The sequence below is a fragment of the Vitis vinifera genome, chromosome 17 (assembly GCF_030704535.1).
Source record: "Vitis vinifera cultivar Pinot Noir 40024 chromosome 17, ASM3070453v1".
Taxonomy (NCBI): Eukaryota; Viridiplantae; Streptophyta; class Magnoliopsida; order Vitales; family Vitaceae; genus Vitis; species Vitis vinifera.
In genome coordinates, this window is record NC_081821.1 from 16774550 (window position 1) to 16802488 (window position 27939).

The 27939-nt window shown below is 35.1% G+C and overlaps 1 protein-coding gene across 3 annotated transcripts in view; it reads left to right on the forward strand.

The window, feature by feature from the left end:
- Positions 1–25690, forward strand: part of LOC100245056 (putative 3,4-dihydroxy-2-butanone kinase) — an 83768-nt gene extending 58078 nt beyond the window's left edge. For all 3 annotated transcript variants that reach the window (XM_059733937.1, XM_010665604.3, XM_059733938.1), the window contains 7 exons: positions 6157–6300; positions 6396–6439; positions 7783–7866; positions 7948–8021; positions 8091–8203; positions 8287–8382; positions 25280–25690. In XM_059733937.1, coding sequence (XP_059589920.1) covers positions 6157–6300; positions 6396–6439; positions 7783–7866; positions 7948–8021; positions 8091–8203; positions 8287–8382; positions 25280–25405 — 681 coding nt within the window. In that variant the 3' untranslated portion in view covers positions 25406–25690. The remainder of the gene's footprint in view (positions 1–6156; positions 6301–6395; positions 6440–7782; positions 7867–7947; positions 8022–8090; positions 8204–8286; positions 8383–25279) is intronic.
- Positions 25691–27939: the final 2249 nt, after the last annotated feature.

The window sequence follows — 27939 nt, forward strand, 5'->3', positions numbered from 1 at the left end:
CCTGGATACCACCAAAGGGATGGCATTGTAAAGCCTCAAGGTTTAGTTTCTACTTCTTCCCAAATAGTGGAAAATATGTCTTTGGCATGGACGTTTAGGCCATCTTCCTTTTCCTTTGTGAAAGAAGTTATTCCCTTCTTTGCTTGAAAATAGAAATTTTGGTAGCTTTCATTGTGATTCTTGTGAACTTGCACAACATTGTTGTGTTTTATTTCCCGTAAGAGGTCCAAAAATTATTTCAACATTTAGTTTGATTACATAGATGTTTGGGGATGGCCTATTCTCTATCTGGGTCTCCCTTTGGGCGGAAACCCTAAGGCGTGTGGCTTTTGGGATCCAGTGATTTGAGAGAATCTCAAGTAGATTAGATAGGTGGCAAAAGGCCTACTTATCCTTCGGGGGGAGGATAACTCTTATCCAATCTTGTCTTACCCATTTGCCAAGTTACTTCCTTTCCTTATTTAAAATTCCCGCTTCAGTGGCTGCAAAAATCGAGAGGTTGCGAAGGGATTTTTTATGGTCAGGGGTTGGGGAAGGCAAAAGGGATCATTTAGTGAGGTGGGATGTTGTGTGCAAACCGAAGACAATAGGGGGTTTGGGTTTGGGGAATATTTCTTGGAGGAATCTCGCTCTTCTAGGGAAATGGTTATGGAGGTATCCTAGAGAGGGTTCAGCTCTTTGGCATCAGGTCATTTTAAGCATTTATGGTTCACACTCTAATGGTTGGGATGCTAACACTTTAGTCAGATGGTCACATCGCTGTCCTTGGAAGGCTATTGCTCAAGTCTTTCAGGGGTTTTCTTTGATTACTCGGTATGTGGTAGGAAACGGGGAAAGAATTCGGTTCTGGGAAGATTTGTGGTCGGGGGACCAACCTTTGGGAACCCAATATCCCAGACTATTTAGAGTAGTCGTGGATAAAAACATTTCTATTTCTTTAGTTCTCGGTCCATCTCGGCCTTTCTCGTGGAATTTGAATTTCCGCCGTAACCTATCAGATTCTGAGATTGAGGACTTAGAAGGCCTCATGCGGTCTCTTGATAATTTGTATCTCTCTCCTTCGGTCCCAGATGCCAGATTATGGCCATTATCCTCTTCAGGGCTTTTTTCAGTCAAATCCTTTTTTCTAGCATTATCTCAATCTTCTGGATCTCCTCAGAACTTTCCTTCAAAGTTCGTGTGGAATTCTCAAGTTCATTTCAAAGTGAAGTCCTTTGTTTGGTTAGTGGCACACAAGAAGGTGAATACTAATGATATGTTACAAGTGAGAAGACCCTACAAAGCCCTTAGTCCTGATATTTGTATCCTGTGCATGAAGCACGGGGAATTAACAGATCATCTTTTTCTTCATTGTTCCTTGACGATTGGGTTGTGGTACAGGTTATTTCAGTTAGCTAAGATGGATTGGGTTCCCCCAAGGAGCATATATGACATGATGTCCATCAAATTTAAAGGCTTCGGTAATTCTAAGAGAGGGATAGTTTTGTGGCAAGCTGCGAGCATAGCTCTAATTCGGGTTGTGGTGGGAAAGAAACGCAAGGATTTTCGAGGATAAAGCAAGGAATTCAAAGTTCCTTTGGGACTCTATTGTTTTCCTTGCTTCCCTTTGGGCTTTCTGTTCCAAGACATTTAAGGGGATTCCCCTTAATGTGATTCAACTGGATTGGATAGCGGTGTGTACTCCATAGGGATTGGTCCTTAGTGGGAGTTCGTTTGTTTTATGTGTATTTTCCTGTAATTTAGTTGTCTTTGGTGGGAGGATTTCTCATCTTTCTTCTTGTACTTCTTTTTTATATTAATATATCTTTGTGGCGTTTCCAATCAAAAAAAAAATGATGTTTGGGGTCCTTCTCGTATCCCAAATATTTTAGGTGCTAGATGGTTTGTTACATTTATTGATGAGTGCACTAGCATTATTTAGGTTTACCTTATGAAATATATATTAGAGGTTACATGCACTTTTCTTATTTTCCATGAACTTGTTTCTACTCAATCTGGGGCAAAAATATTTACTCTTCAATCTGATAATGATAGGCAATATTTCAACCAAACGATGATAAAATGCCTAGAAAATGAAGGGATTGTATATCACTCATCATGTGTGGATACACCCTAACAAAATGGGGTTGTTGAGAGAAAAAACTGACACTTATTAGAAGCGGCTTGATCACTTCTATTACAAATGAAAGTTCTGAAGCACTATTGAGGAGATGCCATATTAACAACTGCCTATTTGATGAACAATCTACCATCCTGAATTCCAAATGGGGTTTCATATCTCCTATATAAAAGCTTACCACTTTATTTCCAAATTTTCAGGGAGTTGAGAACCTTCCACCAAAGATATTTGGTTGCGCCTCATATGTCCACATTCATAACCATTTGAGACGTAAATTTGATCCTATGTCTCTTCAATGTATGTTTCTAGTTTATTCTTCCACAGAAAAAGGTATAAGTGCTATCATCCACTCATTAGAAAACACACATGTTACCATGGATGTAGCTTGTGTTGAACATCAACCTTATTTTGGGAACATGTATCTTCAAGGGAGAATCATAATAGTGAGGACGATAAGTTATTTTATAACTATGGGAATGAGAGTAGTAATCTGAATGTTGCTCAAAACCAAATTGTTCCTAGTCTTCCTGATCTAAACTAGGTCCCACCAATGTCCCCAAACAATTTCAATACAAAAGAGTCCCAAACCATACTTCCATCAAACCATTCTCTAGAAAAAACACCTGCTCAAAATTAAAAAATGCAAACCTCTCCCATTCCTATGGAAACTAAGAACTTGAGGTCCAACATGCCTAATATGAAGGTGTATTCTAGGAAAAAATAGCTCTTTGTCATTCCACAGGTCATAAATTTGACTTGGTATTAGGTAATGAGAATGTAATCATGATGTTAATATTAACAATGATTTGGATTTGCTCATTGCTCTTAGGACGGGGACTCGGTCATGCACTCAAAATCCAATCTCTCACTTTGTGTCATTTAAGAGACTGTCACCACCACAATATCGTGCTTTTACTTCCAAAATATCAACCCATAAAATTTCTACAATAGTTTATGAAACATTGTACATGAAATAGTAGAAGGAGGCCATGGATGATGAGATGCGAGCCTTGAAAAAAAAAAAAATAAGACAGGAAATTGTAGACTTACCCAAGGGGAAGAAAACAATTGGATGTAAATGGATCTATACCATCAAATACATAGTAATGGGGCCATTGAACGATACAAGTAAGATTGGTTGCTAAGAGGTACACTCAAATATATGAGGTGGATTACCGAGATACATTTGCACTAGTAGCAAAGATGAACACCATCAGGATTCCATTGTCTTTAGGAACTATTCTAGACTGACCACTGCAACAATTTGATGTAAAGAATACCTTCTTTCATGGCGATCTAGAAAATGATTTGTACATGGATGTCCCACCTGGATATGTTCACAAAGTATTGATGAAGAAAGTGTGTAGATTTAGAAATCTCTTTGTGGACTCAAATAGTCCCTACATGCATGGTTTGGGAGGTTTGCAAAATCCATGGTAAAAAGAGGGTACCTCCAACATCTAGGTGAGCACACCTTGTTTATAAAGCATTCACCCCAAAAGAAGGTAATTTCTTTAATTTTCTATGTGGATGACATTATAGTCACTGGAGATGATCAACGGGAGAACTTGGCAAACAAGCTTGAAATTAAAGATTTGGGAAGTAAACAATATTTCTTGGGTATAGAACTTGCTCAATCTAAACAAGGGATTTTAATCTTGCAACAAAAATATATGCAAGATTGGCTAAATGATGTTGCTAAACTGGAGTGGGGTTCAAGTAGGAAAAAAATGGAACAAAGCTTGGCTAGCTGCCCCTTTGTCCTTTTGTAGGTCATTTAGTGTGAAAGAAATTGAAGGGCTTTTGAAGACGTGGAAACTTCATATCAAGCGCTTAAATCTGCTCTTTTGTCTTCCTTACGGCACCATGTTAGGATTCATTTAGAAGGAATTCCTATGTCTTTGACCGATTTTGTATATTGACTAGGAGCTAAGTAGTTGTGGGCAAGTGGTTTTGTTCTTTGCCTTTCTTTTTCTTTGTTCTTCCCTCTTGGCTCCCTTTGTCTACTCTTGGTGTATGTTGGCCAGTTTCAGCCTTTCTTACTATCTATAATATTTTCTGCTTCCTTATTAAAAGAAAAGAAAAAAGAGTTTTGTTAAGTATTGCTAGTCCCTATTTGATTTTGCTTTATATGGCAGGAAAGAAATGTGAGAATCTTTTAGGATGTTGGGAAGATACTACAGCATTTTGGGACTGGTTTCACTGTTCTTCCACCCTATGCTAATGAAGCCTTCACATGTACTTCTTTGAGTGTTTTTTATTAGATTGGAAACTTGTATGCAGGTCTAAGAGGTTGGATTTTCATGTAGCTCGCCACCTTAAGGTTTATGTTAAGTTGAACTTTGATGAATGTTCTTTGGGCATGTCAGGGCAACTTTGAATTGGGGGAGTGCTTACACATTATTGGGTATAATGATAAAAGCATACACTAAAAGTTTAGGTGAAGGTGTCACTGTTAAGTCTGAGATTCTGGCTCTTCTAGAGGGCCTTCTGTAGGCCAAAGCTTTGGGGCTTTCCATCCAATCTTGTAGTTGAGGGATTCTATTGTTGTGGCTAAGAAGCAAAGCAGCTCATGGAGTTGAGGTGTGCTCTTTGCTTAATTCCTTAGCCAATCAAGTGGTGGACCTTCAAGCCAAAAAAAAAAGGTCTCTTTAGTTGGTGATTTTTTGCCTCTCTAGGTTGCTATTAGTTTTTGTTTTTGGTTTGCTTTTAGATTTTGTTATCTTCCTCAGTTGTGCAGCTTGCACTACTTCTCTTCAACTGAGGCTAACATGAAGAATTGCTTAAGATGGTTTGAGCATTTGCAATGGAGATCAATGGATGTGCTATTCTGGAGGGTTTTTTTATTCAGGTTGAAGTTGCTGCAAGGATAAGGGAATAGACTAAAGGGAACTTGGTCAAGGTGATGAGAAAAGACACAGTTGTCTTAATTAGTCCAATGCAGAATCTAGACACAGCTGAATTGGCAGTGGAGAAGTCATGTAACAGATCCCAAATAATTCAGAATTAAGGCTTCATTAGATTGGTATTGTTGTGAATCTTGTTCAATCAGTAGAAGCCATTGGCCATTATTGAATATTTGTGTAATGTGACTATTAATTTTGCACTTTTGATGTTCTAAATGGAAGGGTATAAATAATGGATTAAGTTACCAGGAGAAATTACTCTTATGAGGCTATGGGCACATGCTGACACAAATAATCCATACTTAGTAAGTGAATGGATCCTGAAATGAAGGGGGCATTCATTAGTCTAAGGTGAATGCTACACACTCTGGCTCCTCTTGCTGCATCAGTTATAGATAGTTCATTGTAGATTCTAATGTAGGATACTTGTGTTTGATTGCTAGAAGGCTCTGAACCTTCCAAGAAATCTTCAAATGGAGGCTGGTTCTTGGGTCTTGAAGGAAGTGTTTCTTTGTATGGTTGTATGGACTCTTTTTGAAAGAAGCAATTATAACTGAATAATAAATATAATGCACAATAATATATATATATATATATATTTTAAATTAAACATAAGAATCACTATTCTAGAGCTGTTAACACATGAGAGTTTTGATAAGACTTGGAAGGTGTGCTTTTGAATTTCTTTTGAAATTTGAACTTATGCTTATATGCATGGGGAAAATTAAATTCCAATAAAGTAGAGACCAAGAGATGTCAAACAGTGATAGCTCTTGATGACAGTTGGAGCATCTTGTTCATAATGTTTTTCTTCATATTTGAATAATGGTTTTTATCATTTACAAGGACAGTGCAAAAAATTATTTCCAATAAGCAGAAGATTTTCAAGACTGCTTAGTGTATATTGGCTGACAACCCTTCCATAGTCTAAGTTATTCTTGTGCTGAATATGGAGCACAATGACAAATGGTGTGATGAGCTGTAGTATAAAAATGCTGTGTTGGTGCTACAACATCTCCCCTCCTCTCCCTCCCCCCCCCCCCCCCACAAAATTCACTTCTCCCTTTTAACATTTTTCCTATTTTACTATTACCTTTTCAAAACCTGACCACCATGTCTTCTTTTGTTCAGTCACTAAGCCGGCCTCAACTGCTGAATGAACAAGGCTGTATTCTTGAGGTGGCTATTGAAGCAGCAGCAAACTCAGTTATCAATCTTAAGGACTGGTTAAATGAATGGGATAGCAAAGCAGGTGATGGCGACTGTGGGTCTACCGTGAGTCCTCTCTAACCCTATTTTCATCTGCCATGCACTGCACTTCTTGGTGCACATCATTGACATACTGGATATGATTCCTTTTATGATTGCAGATGTTTAGAGGTGCAACAGCTATTTTGGAGGACATGAAAAAATTGTAAGTTTCCTTCTCAGTTATTTTATATTGTTCTTCTTTGTTTTATTAAGAAAATATATGACATCATAGTTCTGGTTTCTAGTAAATCTTTAACAGTACATGCATATGATAATGTAATATGTTCAATGGATTATTCAGAGTGGTAGGCTGAAATTTGAGAATGGTTGATGGATGTGGTCACATTTGATTTGTATTTGAAACACTTTGAGAAAGTGCCAGTGTCTTAGAGGGGTAGTGCCGAACACAGTGCTATTGTGTTTGATGATACTTGGACTCTCCATCTTCAGCCATCAGACTAATGTAGACATGGTTTGGGTGTGGGTGTGAGATCCTTGTCAGATACTCCTATTTTGCTTTGATGATTTCCTTTTTTTCTTCTTTGTCTTTTTCAACTTCCTTTTCATCTAGGTATTAAAAAAAAAAAAAAGAGGGAGTTTGTTGGAAAGGGAATTTTTGTAGGCATATTTTGCGATAAGAAAGAAAAGATAGGAATAAAAGAGGGGGAATTTCTATCAAGAATACCTTTACTTTTGATTGATTTCCAGCAGGTTTTTCTTTTACTATTTGCCCAGGTATTCATACCTATTATTACAGATATTTTTTACCTAAGTTCTGTGGCCTAAATTTGCAGGCATGAAGGATGAAATGCCTAGACACATAGCAGCACCTGAGTCCATACAATATAGTGCTTAATAAATATTTTAGGTCATTTGTATAATTTTATTTCATCCTATGTTGCTTCCTTGGTAGCATGTGCAATTCAAAAAGGAGTCATGTCTGTTTTGACACGGGTGGCCATGTGATTGACATGTCCTGAAGAGGTTTAAAAATTGAATATTTTTTCTATTTTTTTTTTAAATTCAAGAAATGAATCTGTGCTTTAAGTTTCCTGCAATGTATCTCATCTCCTAGATGCAGAAGTTCCAAAGAGAATTTCCTAGCCTAATTGGTGCAGTTGCTTTGAAGTTTTTAAAAAGGCTATTTCTTCTTGTTCTCTGTCTCTCTTCTGTTTTCTATGCAATAGAGCTGTTTCTATTTTTGTTTTTCCTTTTTTCTTATTTCCAAATTTGTTTGTGCCCTTTGGCTAGAGTGGAAAGGCCCTCCTCCACTTTGTTTCTGATAGCTATACCATTCAAACTTGCCTGGTGGCTTAGAAATTTTCATATTATTCAATTGTGCTCATTCCAATGTTGTGAATATGAAATAGATGCTTTTGAATTTCTGAACTGTGTTCTGAAGTTTTTAATTCTTATAGAATGATGCAAAATGAACTTTTTCCATTGGTTCCGAATGTTCGCAATTTCATATTAACTTTTTATTGATGGAAACTTGTTTCCTGTCAGTTATCCTCTGAATGACCCTGCAGAAACAGTAAATGAAATTGGATCTTCTATCAGAAGAGCTATGGGCGGAACGAGTGGGATCATGTATTGTGTTTTGTCTTCCTTCTTCAAGCTAAGTCCATTCAAGTTGCATTAGTCATAATCTCACATCTCTCTTTGGAACAGATATGATATATTCTGTAAGGCGGCATATGCACAGCTAAAAGCAAACACCAAAACAGTTGTTACAGCAAAACAATGTGAGATAATGATCTTAATGTGATAATTTTCAGTCTCAATACGACTTGATTTAATGACTAATGGTTCAGGGAAAGATGCACTTGAAGCTTCCATTGCTGCTGTCAGTAAATATGGAGGGGCTAGTGCAGGCTATCGCACAATGTTGGATGCTCTTATTCCAGCATTAACCGTTCTTCAAGAGGTCATCATAAATGGTCACCTTGTTTTGCATTCTTTTAGTTGATATGGCTTCATATCCAGCTATTGATGCATCTATCTCAACAGAGGTTAGATGCTGAAGATGACCCTGTCACTGCTTTTGTTCTTTCATCCGAAGCAGCATTGGATGGGGCTGAGTCCACCAAACACATGCAAGCACAAGTAAAATTCTAATTTATCCTTCTCCCTTTTTTCTTTTGCATTATTAACTCTACGGTTTTAATTTTTCCTATTGTTGTGTGAATTTCATTTCTTTGATGAAAACCACATGTGCAAGTTTCCTTTGAATTGCTACAGCTATGGTGACGCATATTCATCTTTTCATGCTGCACAACAAAGTTGGAAACAATTTCCATAATTTTTTCTTCTTTATTTCATTTTTATTTTCTTTTTCTGATGAGAAACAAAGATAATTGATGCCTATAACCCCTTTTTCAGCCTTTAGTGGGAAGAGTTATCAAGAATGTTGGGTACAAGGGGAATGGCGTCTACAGTCCCTTTTTGGGCCTTTAAAGGGTTGTTCTTTGTGGACTCCATTGAAAGAGTAGTTTGGCTTCAAAAGTGAGATGGTCGTATTAGTGAGCGGAGGCCATAGCATAACATTAAGGAGATGGTCAACAAGTGCTTGGAAAATTTAGGTAAGGATGGATCGAACTAAGAGGCTTTCCTTTCCATCTGTGGTTTTGATTTAGCCGGAGGTGGCTTCTTCTCAAGGCAACATCAGGTGTTGCGAACATGTGGCAGCACCAGGGAGAAGATAAGAAACAACTGTCCCTCATTTCCTCTCTTTTCAATTTCAAATTAAAATATAAAAGCCAAATGGTGGCTTAAAAAAGAGGACAACCCATTCTCAGGGGATGAGAGGCCCAGCAGACGAGGATAGCGGCCCACTTAGTTGAGGAAAAGGTTTAAGAGAAAGCAGGCCCAGTTCTCCTTTAATATACAAGGCCCAATTTGGTGGGAGCTCAAATCATGCAATAAACTCCGGACCCTCTGTCTTAGCAATAGGGAGGCAAGCCCATTTAAACAAAGGGAGCCCAAGTAATATATTGGGCCATAATCAAATTTGAACTGTGTTGAAACCTAATTTTTTGAGGAAAATAAAGCATGGTTACAGAGTAAGGAGGGGCCCGTACTGCAAGTTGGGTCAACCATCGTTGATTTTAGATGTTGGCTCATTTGCTTCCAATCTTCCAAAGGCCTATAATAAATTATAGGTTTCTTTTTTTTTAATAGTTCATTAAGCCTTCTGGGTTTTCTAAAGCTTATAAGTAAGACAATTTGATATAACCAAGAGATTAATGAATGAATGAATGAATGAATGATACATTATACCAAAACTTCAGCATACCTTGTAACTTCCAATGGTGAGAGCCCATTGTCTCTTCTAGCTGTGACTCTTAGAGGCCCTTAGTGAAAACTCTAGGTTTTTCTATCTCTTCATTTTTTTCCTGTTTTTATTTTCTTTTCCCTGCTGTCCTAACAGTTCCTTGTTCATCTTCTTAAATTCTAAATTAGTGAATGCCCACCATGTTTGATTGTAGACAACTGCCCCTGGGTTGTTCTACATCATTTCAGGTAGAGAAATATATGAGGAATCCTTCCAAGTTGAAAAAAAAATAATTAAAATTTAAATGAAAGGAGAAAAAAAAGAAGCAAGAATAAGGCCATCAAACCCCAACAACTGGTCACAAGGAAATGATTTCAAGTGGGAATATGATCTCCACAAATCCAGAAACAGAATTGGTCCTCTTTTAACTGGTTGCCTTCCTGATTTAATATCTTCCTCAAATTCAGAGAAAAAAAAAAATCTCCATTTACCTGGCTAGAAAGAAAATTTGACAGAAGACTTAAAATGAAGGTGTAAGGCTGCTAATCATGTGATCATCCATGTTGTTTGATGAGAGACAACTGAAATACAGGACAACTGTTGGTAATTGACCTTCCTACTAATCACTAACCAATGGACACTTCATAAACTATTCTAGCAAATTAAAAGTGGAAGACTTCAATAGTGCAATCATTTTCTTTTCTTTTCCTTTTTTTTATTATTATTATAAAGACTATATGCCATAACAGACATTGAAATGTAAAATGTGTACTAGAAAGAGTTAAGATTTAAGAAATGGTTTTTGATGCCTAGCTCAAGTGGTAAAGGGTTGGGGTGATGTTGTGGGAGGTTCCAGGTTAGAGTCCCACCAGGGACAAAAAATAAAGTGCTTTAGGTATTGAGAGAGAGAGAGAGAGAGAGAGATGAAAAGTACAATGTGTAGGAAGAACTTAAGGTGGGAAAAGGAAAAGATTTCTTTAAGAAATAGAAGTGGGGAGATGTGGGAAAAAGGGAAATATTACTTTCAGAAATAGAAGTGGGGAGATGAGGACTAGTTTTCTTGTCTTTTCATGAGATGATGCAAATTGTTTTCCTCATCTGCTCAAAGCATAAACCACAAAGTTGAAACATAATGCTTTCTTTAGTGACAACACATGATCATCATTAGTTTCTATTTTAAGTTGAAGTTCATCATTAGTTTCCTATTTTAAGTTTATTTGCTTTAGTATTTTGTTTTAAGATTGATTTCCTAGTTTCCCTAGTTTCCAATTATTTTTAGTTTCCTATTTTAGTTATTTCCTTTAGCATTGCAAACATTATTTAAAGGCTTATTGTAATTGTTAGAATCAGTTCAATATAATTTATTTGAATTATTCTCTAATTTTCAGATCCTATTGTGATCTTTGTGTTTGTTTTTGAGTGTTTTTTCATTTTGTTTTGAAACAAACCTTCCGTTGCACCAAAATTGGTATTAGAGTAAGGATTTTTACTTCAATCTGATGGTTGACAATGGTTCTAGTGGGAAATGAACCATCGACAATGAACAATGGTTTGAAAAAATTGAGCAATGGCTCAACGGGATCAATGACACTCTTTGCAACCTCACGTAGATGATGGCTGTGTTGACTGTCGAAGGGAAACATGGACCCATGGAGTGACTACCAGACCAGTGTGGTGACCTATAGGAGGGTGGCTATGATGATTGATGCCGGCCACAAATCTGGTCAAGAATCAACGGCGAAGGTGCGATTCGCGCGGGTCTAGCCGTGAATTGCGATTTTCGTGAGCCCCTTCCATTATGGGTGTATGAGTGTCGAAATCAAGGAGCTCCTAGGCGGTGTGACGACAACTACCTTTGGTGAGGGGTTTCGATTGGCGGCAATGGTGAGTTCAAAGCTGGTAGTGGCTTTCCACGAGTGGCTGCAAGGGTTTTTGATGAGCAAGATGAGTTTTTTTCCACCTTTTTGAGATGGTGATGATTTTCGACTTCCATAGTGAAGGAATATTCAACAAAGGCAGCAATGGAGGCTGGATTATTCATCTGGAGAAGAAGATGATTTCCCTTTTCAATTATCAAGCTAACGATTAGGGTCAAAATAACAAAAAATTTAAGATGAAAATGGATTTACCGAGTTTCAACAACCGATTACACATTGAAGATTTTCTTGATTGGTCCATATCGTCGAAAACTTTTTCGACTATTTGAATACTTCAGAAGAAAATCAAGTAAAGCTTTTGGCGTATGAGTTGAAAGGCGGAGCTTTTGCATGGTGGGAACAACTTCAATATAATTGTCAACGGCAAGGAAAACAACGTGTTTGTACTTGGCCCAAGATGAAACAGTTGTTACAAAGGCGATTTCTCCCTCTGGATTATGAACAATTTTTGTACCAACAATATAAAAATTATCTGCGAGTCAATTGCACTGTGAACGAATACACAGAGGAATTTTATCAATTAAATGCTCAAGTTAATTTATCTGAGACGGAGGTGTAGACATCAAAATTTTTAGTGAAATAAACTCTCACTAAATTGGTCTTAAAAAAAAATGTGGCCACCCAATTCAACAAAATTTAGGATCGACAAATGATATAGGTCTTACACACATTTGACACGTGACATATATTAAAAAAGTGACAAGTGGCGAAATTTGGAAGACGACAAAATTTAGTTTTGGAAATAAAATCGAATCTTTCAATTGTTGTGTCAAAAGAGAATTAAAAATAAATAAATACTCTCATTGACAAATTTCCAAAGGAAATAAATATTCCCACTAAAATCAAAAGAGACTAAAAAAAATAAATAAATATTCTTTTGTTGACAAATTTTCTTAATGAAAAAGACAAGTTGCTAAAATCAAGGAACCAAATTCTTTGAATTCAGTAACTAAATCTTGGGGAATTCCAAAATTTACTTCCCTAATTTCACTTATAAATAGGGGTGACTTCCTTCAATTAGGGGATTTCCTTCAATGAGGGGACTTCTTCGGATTGATAAAAATGACTCCACATGGGAAACAAGACTTCATGAAGAAGAAAAGGCTTCACAAAATCTCCTTATAAGTTCAAGAAATTGTAGAAGAACTACATACGTGTTCTTTGCCTTTTTGACAAAGTTATTCAGGAATAAGCCACTACAGGCCTTCGATCGACTTTGAAAATAAAGAAAACATCTTCGTCATCTACATACGCAATCTTTGCCATTCATTGAGTTCATTTGGGAACAAGCTACTTGTGGCCCTCGATTGATCTTTGAAATCAAGAAAACGTTTTTGTTGTCTCCTAAATTGTGATCAAGGTGAAAGAATAAAAGGAATTTGTTTTTTTGTAGAATAATATTACCACGAAGATTGTACCCTATAATTTATTAATTTTAATAAAAAAAATTGTTTCGCATTATTTTTCTTATTGTTATGCTTACATTGCAAGACCTTTACAAAATTTGTGCACGTACAAATTTTAGGCACGCTTGGTGGGACATCTTTGCCTCATTTCTTTCGCTAAAAAATTGATCATTATTAAGATGATATCTAAAAAAACTCAAGCTACGCATGTCAAAAAGGGTGATGACAAGATTGTCATTACTCAAGCAACACGTAGTACCTCTTCGGGCCCCATGACTAGTAACAAAGGGAAATTTGAAGCAACGTGTTGGCCATTTCGTCGAAACTTGTAGCCAAGTAGGTATAGAGTGTGACCTCTTGGTCAAACAATTTGTTCAATCCCTTCAAGGGAATGCCTTTGATTGGTATATCGACCTTACACCCAAGTGCATTGACAACTAGGACCAAATGGAGTGTGAATTCCTCAATTGCCTCTATAACACTTGACAAACTGTAAGTATGATTGAGCTAACCAATACCAAGCAAATGAAAGACAAGTCGGTTGTTGACTAGGTTAATCGTTGGCGTTCCTTAAACCTTGACTGTAAGGATAGGTTATATGAGGTGTTAGCTATGGAGATGTGCATACAAGGCATGCATTAGGGTCTTTTGTACATTCTCCAAGGGATACGATCCCACACCTTCGAAGAGTTGGCTACACGAACACATGACATAGAGTATGTTATAAAAATAAATGAAAGTAAAAGCATGTCTATGGAAGAAATTGAAGATGATAGCACTAGAGACAAAAACATCACTAATGAGGATGAAAAGAGTGTGACATCAAATTTCACTACAATTGTTTTTAAACCTTAACACTCCAGTGTTGCTCTTTAATGCATGAGCCTAAACTGCTTATTGCTCCTATCCTATATGATCTTACATTGTAGTAACAAAAAAAAAAAAAAATCAAACTTATGCTAAAGGAAAAATAAAATCTTGGCAAACTTCTTAAATCGAGGAACAAGCTCTTTGCATTAAAGAAGTCAAATTTGGAGATCCTAAACTAAAATCTCCAACTTCTCTAAATGTAAGTGTTTTTTTCTTCAAAATAAGGCATTCTCAAAAGGAAAATGCAACCTAGAAGCTAAATCCAAAAATGAAGCTTCAAGAGCATGTTATAAAAACAAATGAAAGTGAAAGCAAGTCTATGGAAGAAATTTAAGATGATAGCACTGGAGGCAAAAACATCACTGAAGAGGATGAAAAGAGTGTGACACATGAAATTTCACTACAATTGTTTTGTAACCTTAACACTCCAGAGTTGCTCCTTAATCCATGAGCTTAAATTGTATATTACTCCTAGCCTACAAGAGCTTAAACTATAGTAAAAAAAAATAAAAAAAATAAAAAAAAATCAAACTTATGCTTAAGGAAGAACAAAAAAAAAAAAAAATTCTTGGCAAACTTCTTAAATCAAGGAACAAGCTCTTTGCATTAAAGAAGTCAAATTCGGAGATCCTAACTAAAATCTCCAACTTGTCTAAATGTAAGTGGTTTTTTTCTTCTATAATAAGGCGTTTTCAAAAGGAAAAGGCAACCCATAAGCTAAATAAAAAAAATGAAGCTTCAAAAGACAGGATCAAATTCCAAACATTCTTCAACAAGCTCATAGAAGAATATTAAACATGATACAGAAGTATCATTCATCCACCTTCAAAGCCAAAGAAGAAAAAGTCAGGTTCTTCAAAACACTCGAGGAAATTATTGATAAGTTTACTTGAGATCAAATGAACATTGGCCCTCCATTAAACTTTGCTCTAAGAACACGTGTTTATTACTCTTGGATTAAAGTCAAGTCTAAGCTTGACACATTCTTCAACAAGCCTATGGTATATTAAACATAATACAAAAGTGTTATTCATCTATTTTCAAGGCTGAAAATTAAGATGAATTCAAAGGACCTTCATTGTAATATCTCACATCGGATAAGGAAGAAAGTTTTTGGCATTATATAAGTATGAGCTTGTTTTAATCATGTAGATGCGTTTTAAAGTTGTGAGGGCCCTTTAGGCCTAAAGCTAATAATATCTGCACGGTTGGGTGTAGGTCATTACAAAATACTTAAGAAAGATCTTCACAACTTTAGTTGTGAATGAGTCATCTTTGACCTCAATTAAACTTTGTTCTAAGCACATGCATTTATTGCCCTTAGATCAAACTCAAGACAAGTGATGCTCTTGAAAGCATGAGCCCTGAATTGCATGACACTTTTGGCCTACATGAGCTTAAACTGTGTACGACACAAAAAAAAAAAAAACTACGTTTGGCTTGATTCCCTCTCTTTGAAGGGTACGTAGGCAACTTAGGGAAACTACCCGAGTTCAATAACCATCATAAGAAGAAAAAAAATGTGTTGAGTACAGCCTTAATTTTAATTTAGTGTTAAAAGTTGTACACTATGCGTGTCAAAGTTATGAATTGCCTACATAGGCATTAAGTATAGTTCCAATTTTAATCAAGTTTTGAGAAATTGGACATCACTATGTGCCTAAGTCAAGCGAATTTGCATGAGTGAGGACCTTAGCACTTAAACTGCATCAAGTGCCGAAAGTACTACACCGTGGAACATCAAGGCCATGACTTGCCTACGTAGGTGTTAAGTGTAGTTCTAATTTTAATTAAGTTTTGAAAAATTGGGCATCACTACACAGCTAAGTCAAACCAATTCGCACGAGTGAAGACCTTAGCACTTAAGTAGCATTAAGTGTTGAAAGTACAACACCACTGCATCAAGGTTATGACATGCCTACATAGATGTTAAGTGTAGTTACAATTTGAATTAAGTTTTGAGAAGTTGAACATCACTACACATCCAAGGCAAACCAATTCGCATGAGTGAAGACCTTAGTATTAAGTTGCAGTAAGTGCCAAAAGTTCAAAATCGTGTGACATCAAGGTTATGATTTGCCTACATAGATGTTAAATGTAGTTTTGATTTTAATTAAGTTTTGAGAAGTTGGACATCACTATGCATCCAAGTCAAACTAATTTACATGAGTGAAGACCTTAACACTTAAGTCGCATTAAGTGTCGAAAGTACAACATCGTGTAGTGTTGAAGCCATGACTTGTTTGCATAAGTTTTAAATATAATTTTGGTTTTAATTAAATGTCAAGTCAAACCAATTTGCATGAGGGAAGACTTTAGCATATAAGTGTCAAAAATACGACACCGCTTCATGTCAGAGCTACAACTTGATCATATGAGGGTCAAACTTTAAATATTCATTTTTTTTTTTATGAATGTTTAAGTTTATTAAAAAAAAAATTCCTCCTCAAGTGTTAAGGTGATTTTTTTTTCTTCTAAAAAAAATATACCTGAAAGTAAATTCATCTCTGCAAACGATGAAGATTGACATGTGTTCAAGAGGGTGAGGATCCATTGTGCAACTCCATATAACATATATTTATATATGTTAAGGAGTCATCCATACCGTCATCCTCATGGTGAGTCGTCCATACAAAGTTGTCTTCATTGTGTGCCATCCACGTGTCATGGTGTGGCTCCATTATTTGAAGGTGTTGTGGTGTTTACCAAACTTGATTTATAAAGTGACTATCACCAAATTCGCATTCGACCAGGCGATGAGTGAAAGAAAGCTTTCAAGACTAAAGATGACCTTTATGAGTGACTAGTGATGCCATTTGGGTTATCAAATGTGCCAAGCACATTCATGTGGTTGATGAACCAGGTTCTTCGTCCATTTATTAGAAAATTTGTGGTGGTTTATTTTGATGATATTCTCATCTATAGTAAGAATGAGGAGCACTTATCACACATCTTAGGGAAGTTCTCTTATTCTTACGAGCTAATAAATTGTATATCAATCTTAAGAAGTGTAGCTTTATGAGTAGCCATCTTTTATTCCTTTGATTTATAGTGGGAAAGGATGGTATTCAAGTTGATGAGACAAAGGTGAAGGCAGTTCGAGAATGGCCAGCTCCTAAAACTGTGCATGAAGTGCAAAGTTTCCACTATTTAGCCACCTTTTATAGTTGTTTTATTCAAGGATTTAGTACAATCATGGTGCCTATTACTGATTGTTTGAAGAAAGGCTAGTTCCAATGGGGCAAAGCGTAAGAAGACAGTTTTGAATTGATAAAAGCAAAGTTGTGCATTGCACCAGTGTTAGCACTCAATTTTGAGAAAGTGTTTAAGGTTGAATGTAATGCATCAGTTCAAAGAAATTGGGGTTATCTTATCCCAAGAGGGTCGCCTCGTGAAATTTATCAGTGAAAAGGTTAGTTAACCTCGACAAAAGTGGTCTACTTATGAGCTTGAATTTTATGTAGTTGCTTGAGCCTTAAAGCATTGGGAGCATTATTTGTTTCAACGAGAGTTTGTGTTATTTATGGATCATCAAGCTTTAAAGTTCATCAATTCCCAAAAGATGGTGAATCGAATGCACGCACGATGGATTGCCTTTTTACAAAGTTCACTTTTGTTATCAAACATAAGTCTAGCCAATATAATGAAGTAGTTAATGCATTGAATCGACGAGCTTCTTTACTAGCTACAATTAGCACTGAGGTGGTGGGGTTTGATTATTTGAAGGATACTTATGTTGATGATGAGGATTTTGGTGCCATATGGGCGTGATGCAACAATAACGAGTTTGTTATTGACTTCCTTATTCAAGATGGATTTTTATTTTGAGGTATACAATTATGTATCCCTCGTTCTTTCTTTGTGTGAACATTTGATTAGAGAATTGCATGTTGGTAGACTAAGAGGACATGTTGGTTAGGATAAAACAATTAGCTTGGTAGAAGGGAGATTTAATTGGTCCCATCTCAAATGGGATGTTGGGCGTTTTATTCAGCGTTGCCCAGTGTATCAAAAAGCCAATGGACAAGTTCAAAATGCTAGTCTTTACACTCCTTTACCTGTTCTAGAGATGATTTGGCAAGATTTAACTATGGATTTTGTTCTTGGCCTCCCAAGAACTCAACGTGGAGTTGATTTTATTTTGGTTGTAGTTAATTGATTTTCTAAGATGGTTCACTTCCTTCCTTATAAAAAGGACTTCAGATGCTTCTTATGTGGCAAATTTATTTCTTTGTGAAATTGTTTGTTTGCATGGCGTTCCTTGTTTAATAACTTTTGATAGGGATGTGAAATTCCTTAGTCATTTTTGGAGAACTCTAGAAATTATTTGATACTTCGTTGTAGTATAGTAGCACGAGCCATCCCCAGACTGATGGGCTAACTGAAGTGGCTAATCGCATTCTTAGCAATATGATACAATCAGTTAGTGGAGATAAACCGAACAATGGGATGCTGCTCTTCTATAGATTGAGTTTTCTTTTAATAGTAGGCCTAATTGTTCTACCAAGAAGACTCCTTTTGAAGTTGTCTACACTAGTGTTCCAAGGCATACAGTGGATTTGATTCGTTTTCCTCCTTCTCATGATGTTAATCCTAATGTTGAGGAGTTTGCAGGGCACATTCAACAGATTTATCAAAAAGTGAAAAAGAATTTAGAAGAAGCTAATTTTCATTACAAGATTGTTGTAGACTGACACCGGTGCCTTAAGTTGCTCAATGAAGGTGATTTGGTGATGGTCCATCTCCCTAAAAATCATTTTCCTGTTGGCACGTACAATAAGCTTAAAGACAAGAAAATTGGTCCTTTCCCTGTCCTTCAGAAGATTGGTGATAATGCTTACCAGATTGATCTTCCAGCTGATATGAACATTTCTAATATTTTCAACGTTGCTGATATCTTTGAATGCTTTTCCCTAGATGAGTTTTCTTTGCAACCACAAAATTCTAGAACGAGTTTTCTTCAAGTGGAGGGGATTGATGCAACACATGATCATCATTAGTTTTTATTTTAAGTTCATCATTAGTTTCTATTTTAAGTTCATTATTAGCTTCCTATTTTAAGTTTATTTGCTTTACTATTTTGTTTAAGATTGATTTCCTAGTTTCCAATTATTTCTAGTTTCTTATTTCAATTATCTCCTTTATTTTTTTATTACAAACATTATTGGAAGGTTTATTGTAATTGTTAGAATCTGTTCAATATGATTTATCAGAATTATTCCTTAATTTTCAGATCTTATTGTGATCTTTGTGTTTGTTCTTGAATGTTTTTCCGTTTCGTTTCGAAACAAACCTTTCCCTAGAAGGCTAAGAAAGGAGGGGAAATAAAACATTCAAAACTGGAAATAAAGGGCTTTTTTTGTAGCGGAAATGAAAATAGCTGTCTTTTTGGCTAGAACTTTGTCATTCTACAAAATGAGATTTTATATTTTTTTTAAGGACTATTATTCTTTAAAAATTTTGTGGTTTCAAAAAGCCTCATGTTTTCTAAAGTGTTTTTTTTTTTTGTTATGCTTTAATTTTAGTTTTTGGAAGATTTAGGAGTTCTATGAAAAGAATTAGAATCTCTAATATAGGTTCAGTTTCTCTTTTTCTTCTTTTTTTTCTTCCTATTTTTTTAAATAGTTTCTTTGAGTCTTTTAAGTTAGTATGAGGAATCCTAGTAATAATTTGCATCCTTTGCATCTTTTTATGTTGAAAATACGGTATTTTTCCTTGGAGGTGAGACTCTTAGAAGGCCTTATTGAGAATTTTAAGATTTTTTTCATTCCTTTTTTTTTTCTCTTTTAAATGAGAATTCTAAAAGGCCTTGGTGAGATTTTAAAGTTGCTCTTCTTTCTCTTCTATCCATTCTTTATTTTTCTTAGTTTTATTTTTTGCCTACTGTGATAACCTTAAGTATTTGTTCCCTTGAACCCTAAAAAATGATGCTACCTCAACCTTATTTGATTGTTGGCAACCGCCTTAGGATTCTTGTTCCATTGTGAGCCATGATGCTTGGTCTTGTACAAAATCAAAATTATTGTAGCCCAATTAGCATTTATAAGGCCTCAACTTGCCTTTGTCATGAATGCATATACCAATGGATAATATTAATAGTGGAAACAATGCTTGGTTTTGTGGGGAACAAATGAAGGAAACTTTCTACAAGTCTCTAATACATAGCTTAATTTGTTAAGAAGAGCCCACCTCATCACATAGCCATGGCTCTCAAGAATTGGAGCTTCTCCCATCACTTTGGCCTTTCAGGTTTACTTATCAAATCCAAAAACATATTACCTTTTTTTCCAAACAAAGCTCAAGCAAATTTAAGATAGCTATAACCCTTAGTCTTGAACTCCATTCCTAGGTATCGATTCAACAAGGAGAGCTTTGTGGCATCATTACCTGCTAATACAATGTCATCTAATTTGACAATCAAGCTCTAAGGAATCCCAGTCTTAGTCGAAGCTCCATTGAATTACTCAGAGCACACTCTAGGTGATTGTCTCATGCCATACATCAAGTTTCTTTGGGAGGTATGATTCATCTTCACTCCCTAAAGCCATGGATATGTTTTTTTTTTCCTTAAGATTTCTAAGCAAGAAACATTTTTCACATTTAATTGGGAATAGAGTCTAATTTTGATTTGCAACCAAGAGCAAACAAGAGGTGGAGTTCATCTTAGTGATGTGAGGATAGGTCTCCTAATGGTGGCTATCATTTGTATGGATAAACTCTTCAATTATAAGTTAAGAAGATGTTATTTTTGAGTCATATCTAAGTATTATTCAAGATTATTATTTAGCCAAGTCCTAATATCCTAAAATTTGAGATGTGAAGGTCCAACACCTAGACATGCAACCACACCCACCCATACCTGAACCCATGTCATGTAGCTCTTCACACATCCTATCCTACATAAATTGCTTCTTTTTACCAAGGGTTATCCTCTCATGAGTTAGTATATTGTTAAAATATTCAAGCTTAGGGTAGACAAAATTATGAAGGACCTCACAAGGAAATACCCCTTCACATCCTTTAGGACCTAGCCTCTAACAAATTGAATGTCCTCCAAAAATTGACCCCCTAGCCCTAATTTCTAATCCTTAAAAGACTTTCAAAAGCAAGGCCTCTAATGACCCTAGGTTGCCTTTCATTGCCATAGCTCTACCAACTCTTGCATTATGCAGTAGCAAGATCATAGAGACAAGGAAAAACGTCTTTCAGTGGGTTCTCCTTATAACTCATCTATCCAACCAAAACTTGATCCTGAGTCCATTTTAAATTGAAATTGAGGTCTTGTGCTTGAACTCTTTCCATTCCCTTTCAATAACTTCACACGAACCCACCCCAAAAAGCCTCTAACAAATTGAATGTGCTTCAAAAATTGACCCTCTAGCCTCCTTTCAATAACTTCACACGAACCCACCCCAAAAAGCCTCTAATAAATTGAATGTGCTTCAAAAATTGACCCTCTAGCCTTAATTTCTAATCCTTAAAAGACTTTCAAAAGCAAGGGCTCTGATTACCCTAGCCGCCCTTCATTGCCATAAATCTACCAACTCTTGCATTATGCAGTATAGCAAGATCATGGAGACAAGGAAAAACTTCTTTCGATGAGTTCTTATAACCCATCTACCCAACCAAAACTTGGTCCTAAGTCCATTTTAATTTGAAATCAAGGTCTTGTGCTTGAACTCTTTTCGTTCCCTTTCAATAACTTCCCACGAACCCACCTCAAAGCTTCTCTGACCTCTCTTATGCTCCAACCTCCACTCCCTAAACTTTCCTTGAATGACCCTCCTCCACAAGCTTTCCATCTTATTTGTGCATCTCTACAACCACTTCCCCATAATGGCTCTATTTAAAGTGGAAAGCCTTTGATTCCCAATCCCCTCCAACCAAGTCCCTCTATAAGAATTCTCCTTGGTTTTTATTTCAATTTGATTCTAAGCACCATAGGTTTGACAAACAATGAAATGAACTAAATCAGCAAACTTGTGATGGGAGTCAATTTACCCACTTAGACAAGTACTAGTTTCAAGAAGCTAGCCTCTTTTGAAATTGATCCTCCACATGAATCCCATAGTAAGAGTTAAAATAAGCTTCCAATGGAAGTCCTATATAGATGGAAGGAAAGCCACCTATGCTATAACCTAACAAAGAGGCTAATCTTTCTAGTCCCTCCACTCACCTACCAAAATCATCTCCCTTTGTAAATTGATCTTCAATGCAAGGTAAGCTCAATGCAAATAAGTATTCATCAAAGGTACCTTGTCTTCTCCTTGCAAGCCTTAAGAAACAGGGTATCATCTGTAAAAAAAGGAGACAAGGAACCTTCACCTTTACTCCTCCCTTACCTCCAAGCTTGAAGCCAGTGATAGAACCCCTTTGCAATGCTTTGAAATAAAACAAGAGCTTCCATGACCAACATAAATAAAGAGAGAATGTGTCATCTTGCCTCAAGTCCTTGGAAATTTTTATGGGAGTGCCATTCACCAACACTAGAAAACTTGGCTATACAAATGTTTGTAGTTGTTCCAGCCCATCCATTGCTGCCTTGATCTTGATTTCTCCATAACTGGTTGCAAAATAGAATAAAATTGGATATTGATCCAACCTTTGGTTTACTGGTTTTTTCTTTATCCAACTTGCATATTGATCCTACTCTTGAAAAATGGAATAAAATTGGAATAGGATAATAAAAGAGAAATTATTTATTGGAACTTTTCTTTTATTTATTTATTTTTATTTTAAAATTTTCTTTCCCTTTTCTGTCGTTTCCTTTCTCTTTCTTGCTTCCTTAATAAACTTTCTAAGCTACGGTCAAAGCAGAAGTATACTGAAAAACTTGAGAGGGTGCTGTTAGTAAAGGTTAGTGCTGAGAATGAATCTCCCAGATCTACTCAAGGGAAGGAAAGGAATAACTAAACTTTACGTAGGATTAGTGTTAGTTGGAATTAAGTTAGGATTAGTATTTGTTGGAGCCAAATTAAGAGTTGTGAAGAGAGAGAGAAAAGGGAGAATCCCTAATTATTGTTATTGAAAAACTGTAAAGAATGCACATTGGACTTGGGTATATATATACATGTTAGTGGGACCCACAATACAATAAGGAAAGAAAAGAAAAAGGAAAAGTAAATAACCTAAATAACTATACACTATCTAACAAGAGTAGCTAATTAGGTTATAGGAGAAATTAGAATTAAATTCATGATAGGTTATTATAATACTAGTGGAATTTGGATTTCTAAAGAAGCCCATAAATAACGGCTAAATGATGTAAATCAAAGTATAAATTGTTAATAATATTGTGTTTTCTTGTATGCTTTGCAATTCTCAATAGCAATACTCCATTAATTTTCTTTTTGGTGAAATTCCTAGAAGGCCTTAATGCTACTCTAAGGTTTCCATTCCTTCTTCTCCTTATCTTCTTTCGTTATATTTTTTTTTTTTTTTTTTATTTCGCTGCCATAAACTTTATCCGTTAGTCCATTCCTTAAACCCTGAAAGATAAAAACCCTAGGGTTGCCCTACATTAGTTAGCCTACCTAGTTGGTTTAGATATTAACTTTAAAAAATGCAAGTTTCCTCTCAAAAATTCCTCCACCAAATTCTGTACTACATTATATTTGAAGAAAGCACCCAATAACAAATCCATATTGGAAGACAAGGAACTAAGCCGCTCTACACACATATATGAAGCACAAACAGTCACATTCTCCATATTCCCTTCACCCCACCTTCTCCATATTCCCCACTGGAATAATTTCTTTCTTATGTAGGTCTACTTTTAAATTGCTTCAGAGATAGCAAGATACACTTGAGATGCAGCAACTGCTCACCAGCCATGTCACACCATAACAGTGTCATCAGCAAAAGGAAGAACAAATGATATATCACCACCCCGTAGCTGCCTGCTCTTCCCGCTCTACCAACCAGAATAAAGCAGCCTTGACCAAGACGAATAGATAAGGGAAGAGCAGATCTCCTTATCTCAGACCACAGAAAATCTAGAAAATAATAATAATAGTCATAATCTGCAGGAACTCCATTCACCAAAACTAAATTCTAACAATAGATACTGAAATTCTATACGAGCAACTGCCCATAGCAACCCTTTCTCTACTTCAATCCAACTTGGTGGTCCAGCTTTTTCTATTTCCAACTTACAATCTCATTTGGAACTCTGTAATTTAGAATATAGAGTTCCAATGGAAATGAGAATAGCATCTAGGTTTTGTCTATGCTCAGCAAACACATTATTGACCTCCAAACCACATGCCTTAGCCTGTTCGCAAGAGTGTCAGCCGGAAGTTCATATAAAACTCCCATGAGCTTAATATGCCTAAATTCCTAATATCCTCTACTCCACCTTTTTGAGGAACCAAAACTAAAATGTGGCTTTTAAATTTTTCTTTGTGAAAACAGAAACCTAGAACTTCCTCAAAAACCCCAAAGCATTCTCTTTCATAGTCTCCCATTTTGTTTCCTAAATGCCAAAATAGAGTTGTCAGAGCCAAGGACCTTATCCTCATGCAAATCATGAAGCACCACCTGCAATTATTCCTCATCAAAAAACTTCTCAAGAGTAGTCCTGTCATCCTCACCTATAGATTGATAGTTAGCCCACTCCATAACAGCCTTCTAACAATCTGATCTTAATATAAGAACAGGAAAAATGGCAACACTCCTTAATGTTATAAGCTTCTAATAACAAAAATCAGCTACCCATGCCCCCCCAAGCCTTGTATGTAGGGAGAGCAAATTGACAACTGCTAAAATATTCTGATTTAATTAATAGTGTAAACTCCCAGCATGACTCACCACCACTTATCATGAAACCGATTGTAATAAACCATTCAACAAGATTCAAGAGCATTCATTTAAAAAAAAAAGAAAAAGAAAAAGAAAAAGAAACGATGACATGTTATCATTGTCTTATGCCAAGGTCTTTAATGTTCCCAATATTTTTTTGTCATTATCAAGAATGTCTTACTGTTTTATCCCGTGTTTATCTTTTATGGATCAAGTTATATACTTACAATGCTATTGCCTATGTGAAGTTTTAAAAGCCTTTCCAAAGAAAGAGATGTTCAGAATAAAATCCCAAATTCGTGATGAGAACCCCATATACTGCTTTATTATAAGAGGTGCATACCGCAGGCATTGATAGACCTTGATGCTTGCTGAGGTATTTCTTTTGAGAGCCTCAGACTTAAAAGGCCTGTTGAAATTTTGAGGGCCATTGTTATTCAGATAGCTATGTCTAACATGGTGCCGTATGGGATCAAGATCCATTATTGGGCCCAACCTAAGCTAGGTTGAGATTTATCAGCCCTAGCGTGTGTTTTTTGTGCTTGGTTTGGGGTGGTTTGTCACCCTACACGAGATGAATTATATGTCATTTATATAGAATTCCACTCGCTCCTGTGTACCTTATGTGCACTTTATTACTATATGTAATGCCTGAGCTCCAAAATTTTCATATCGGTTTACTTGTAAATGGAACTCTGACCAGTTATCTAATGTAGGCTGGCCGCTCAAGCTATATCTCCGGAGAGATACTAGCATCAGTTCCAGACCCGGGTGCCATGGCTGCAGCGTCTTGGTACCGAGCAGCGGCCTTAGCTGTCAAGGACAAATGCATGGCTTCATGAGGAGCTCTACTCCTTTTTGGTTGCGTATTTTAACCAAGTAAAATTTTTGCTCATCTCATGACTTTACATCACCATGTAACAAAATTAGGGCTTCCGCTGTCAGCTCTCCGCTTATGCAATGTATGCAAAACGCTGAGAGAGTAATGCCGAGAAAGTTTCATCCATTCGATCAGGCAATGTAAATCTGGAGATTGTTACCCGTCAGTTGAGAACAATGCCCGTCAAACTCTGAGCAAATGTTTCCAGATCTTTATAGCTTAATATTTGATCTTTCATTTATTATCACTGTTGGAGAATGCCAAATCTTGCCGGAAACTTCCAACCAGTGATTGAAAATCTACAAGGAGAAATATTTCCATCCTTTCAAAATAATATTGTAGTTTTGATGAACCCATCAACAACATCAACTCCTGAAAATTTCAAAGTTTTTATTGCAAAAAACAAAAAAAAAAATTTATAATTTTTATCCATTTAAAAATATTTTCAAATATATGAGCTTTTATAATTATTTCCCTTTTACTTGATAATATTAAATAAAATTATCAAAAAATTAATTTATCATTTTAATTTGATAAAAGTATCTTACATATAAATTATAAATTTTTTATTTATATCATATGAGATACAAATCATTATGAAAAAATTCTCTAGATTCCCCACTAATAAATAAAATATTTCTCATTCGCTAATAAATAATAATTTTATATCTTATATTATATAAATCTACTCATTTTCTCATTTTTTTAAATAAAATTAAATAAAAATTTTGTTCGTTGACATCAACAATAAAATAAGAAATTTTAAAAATTAAATACAATTTTTAAAAATAAATAAAATTAAATACAATTAAAACCGAAAACTTAAATTGACTCCCATTGTATTTCCAACTCTCTCTTGAATCTATATTTTCTACTAGAGTGATTTAGCAAAATGATAGTTAATATTTTATTTTTATATTTTTAGTTTTAAAGTTTTTCAAATAAGTTCTCATGACATATATATATTGTCAATTGGTGTCATTAATTGGACAAGTAAAAGGTGAAACAAGTGCATGTATTTTAAAATATTTTTAAATGGATGGAGATAAAATTGATTTATAAAAGTCAAAGTTCATTTTTCTATGTTCTTTCAAATTAGTGAGTCAAAATCCACTTTTCCCTAAAATAATTTTGTAATAGTTAATGTAATATTTAATGAAATAATTTGTTGGAGATTTTGTGCTGTAATTGTTGGCTTATATGACTTGTATGGGTTGAAATTTAATTTGGGATTGTATGTTTTTCTGGTATAAATATTTATTTTCTATAATTAATGGCTGATTTAGTGGCTAATTTATATCTTCTAATTCATGGTTGATTTAGTATAGTAATTGTTGGGTTGGAATAGTTAATATTGTAGATATTATAAATAGATTATAAATATATTTAGTGAATACGTTGTATGCAGAAATCATTCTCTATTTTGAAGGTATCATAGCCTTGAATGAGGTAGAGATTTTTTTTTCTTTCATTGAATAGTCCAATTTGTTGGCATCAAGGATGAAGATATTGTTTTTACTGATATATCAAGAAATATCGGTGGATATTTAAAAAAAATATATATCGATAAAAAGGAAATTAATTAAAACTTCAGAAGGATAGAAAAAACAATAATATATACATTGAAAATGTTTTAAGGAAGAAAAGAAAGTTATTTTAAGGAAGAAATTTTTATATGTATGATAAATTTATAATATTAGACAATAACATATTGAATTTTAAAACACATTAATATTAAAATGAAAATATATTTAATTTTTTTATATTATGAAATGTTGAAAGTTTTATTTATAGATTTATATTTGTCTTGTATTTAATTTATTATATAAAAATACAAAATAATATAATTAAAATTAACTTATTTCTATATATATATATATATATATTAATTCATTTTCAATCTATAATATACATATATATATATATATATATATATATATATATATATATATATATAGAGTGCATTTCTAATATTTATAGCACATTTAGTTTGGTTGGTAAAGGCCCATTTGTTTCGCACTAAAGACTCAAGTTCAAACCTTGATCTTGGAGATTTTTGTGTGTTCAACTCTTAAGAAGAATCCCACATTGAATTCTCAAAGATAAATAATGTTGTATTTAATGAAACAGAGCTTAGGTTGACATCACAAGCCACCACTAGGGTTGAGATTGCACAAGTTGGCTATTTTTCTGTTGGATTAGGTTGTGATCTACATCCAGGCCCAAATAATTTTGCCATTAAATTGGATAAGTGGGTGGGCATGGCCAAAAAAATTGGCGATAATGTCGAAATATCGCTAAAATATGAAAAATTGAGACATTTTTATCCATGATTGGCATTAGTCACAATTTTTTCTAGCCTTGATTGTTGGAATTGTTTATGTATCCTTTTGGCTTACATTTGTTGTTATCTTAGATCTAAGCAATGGAAGCAATACCAAATTTATATAATAAAAAATGATTTTTATGGTTATAGTATTAATCTTTAGGTTTGGA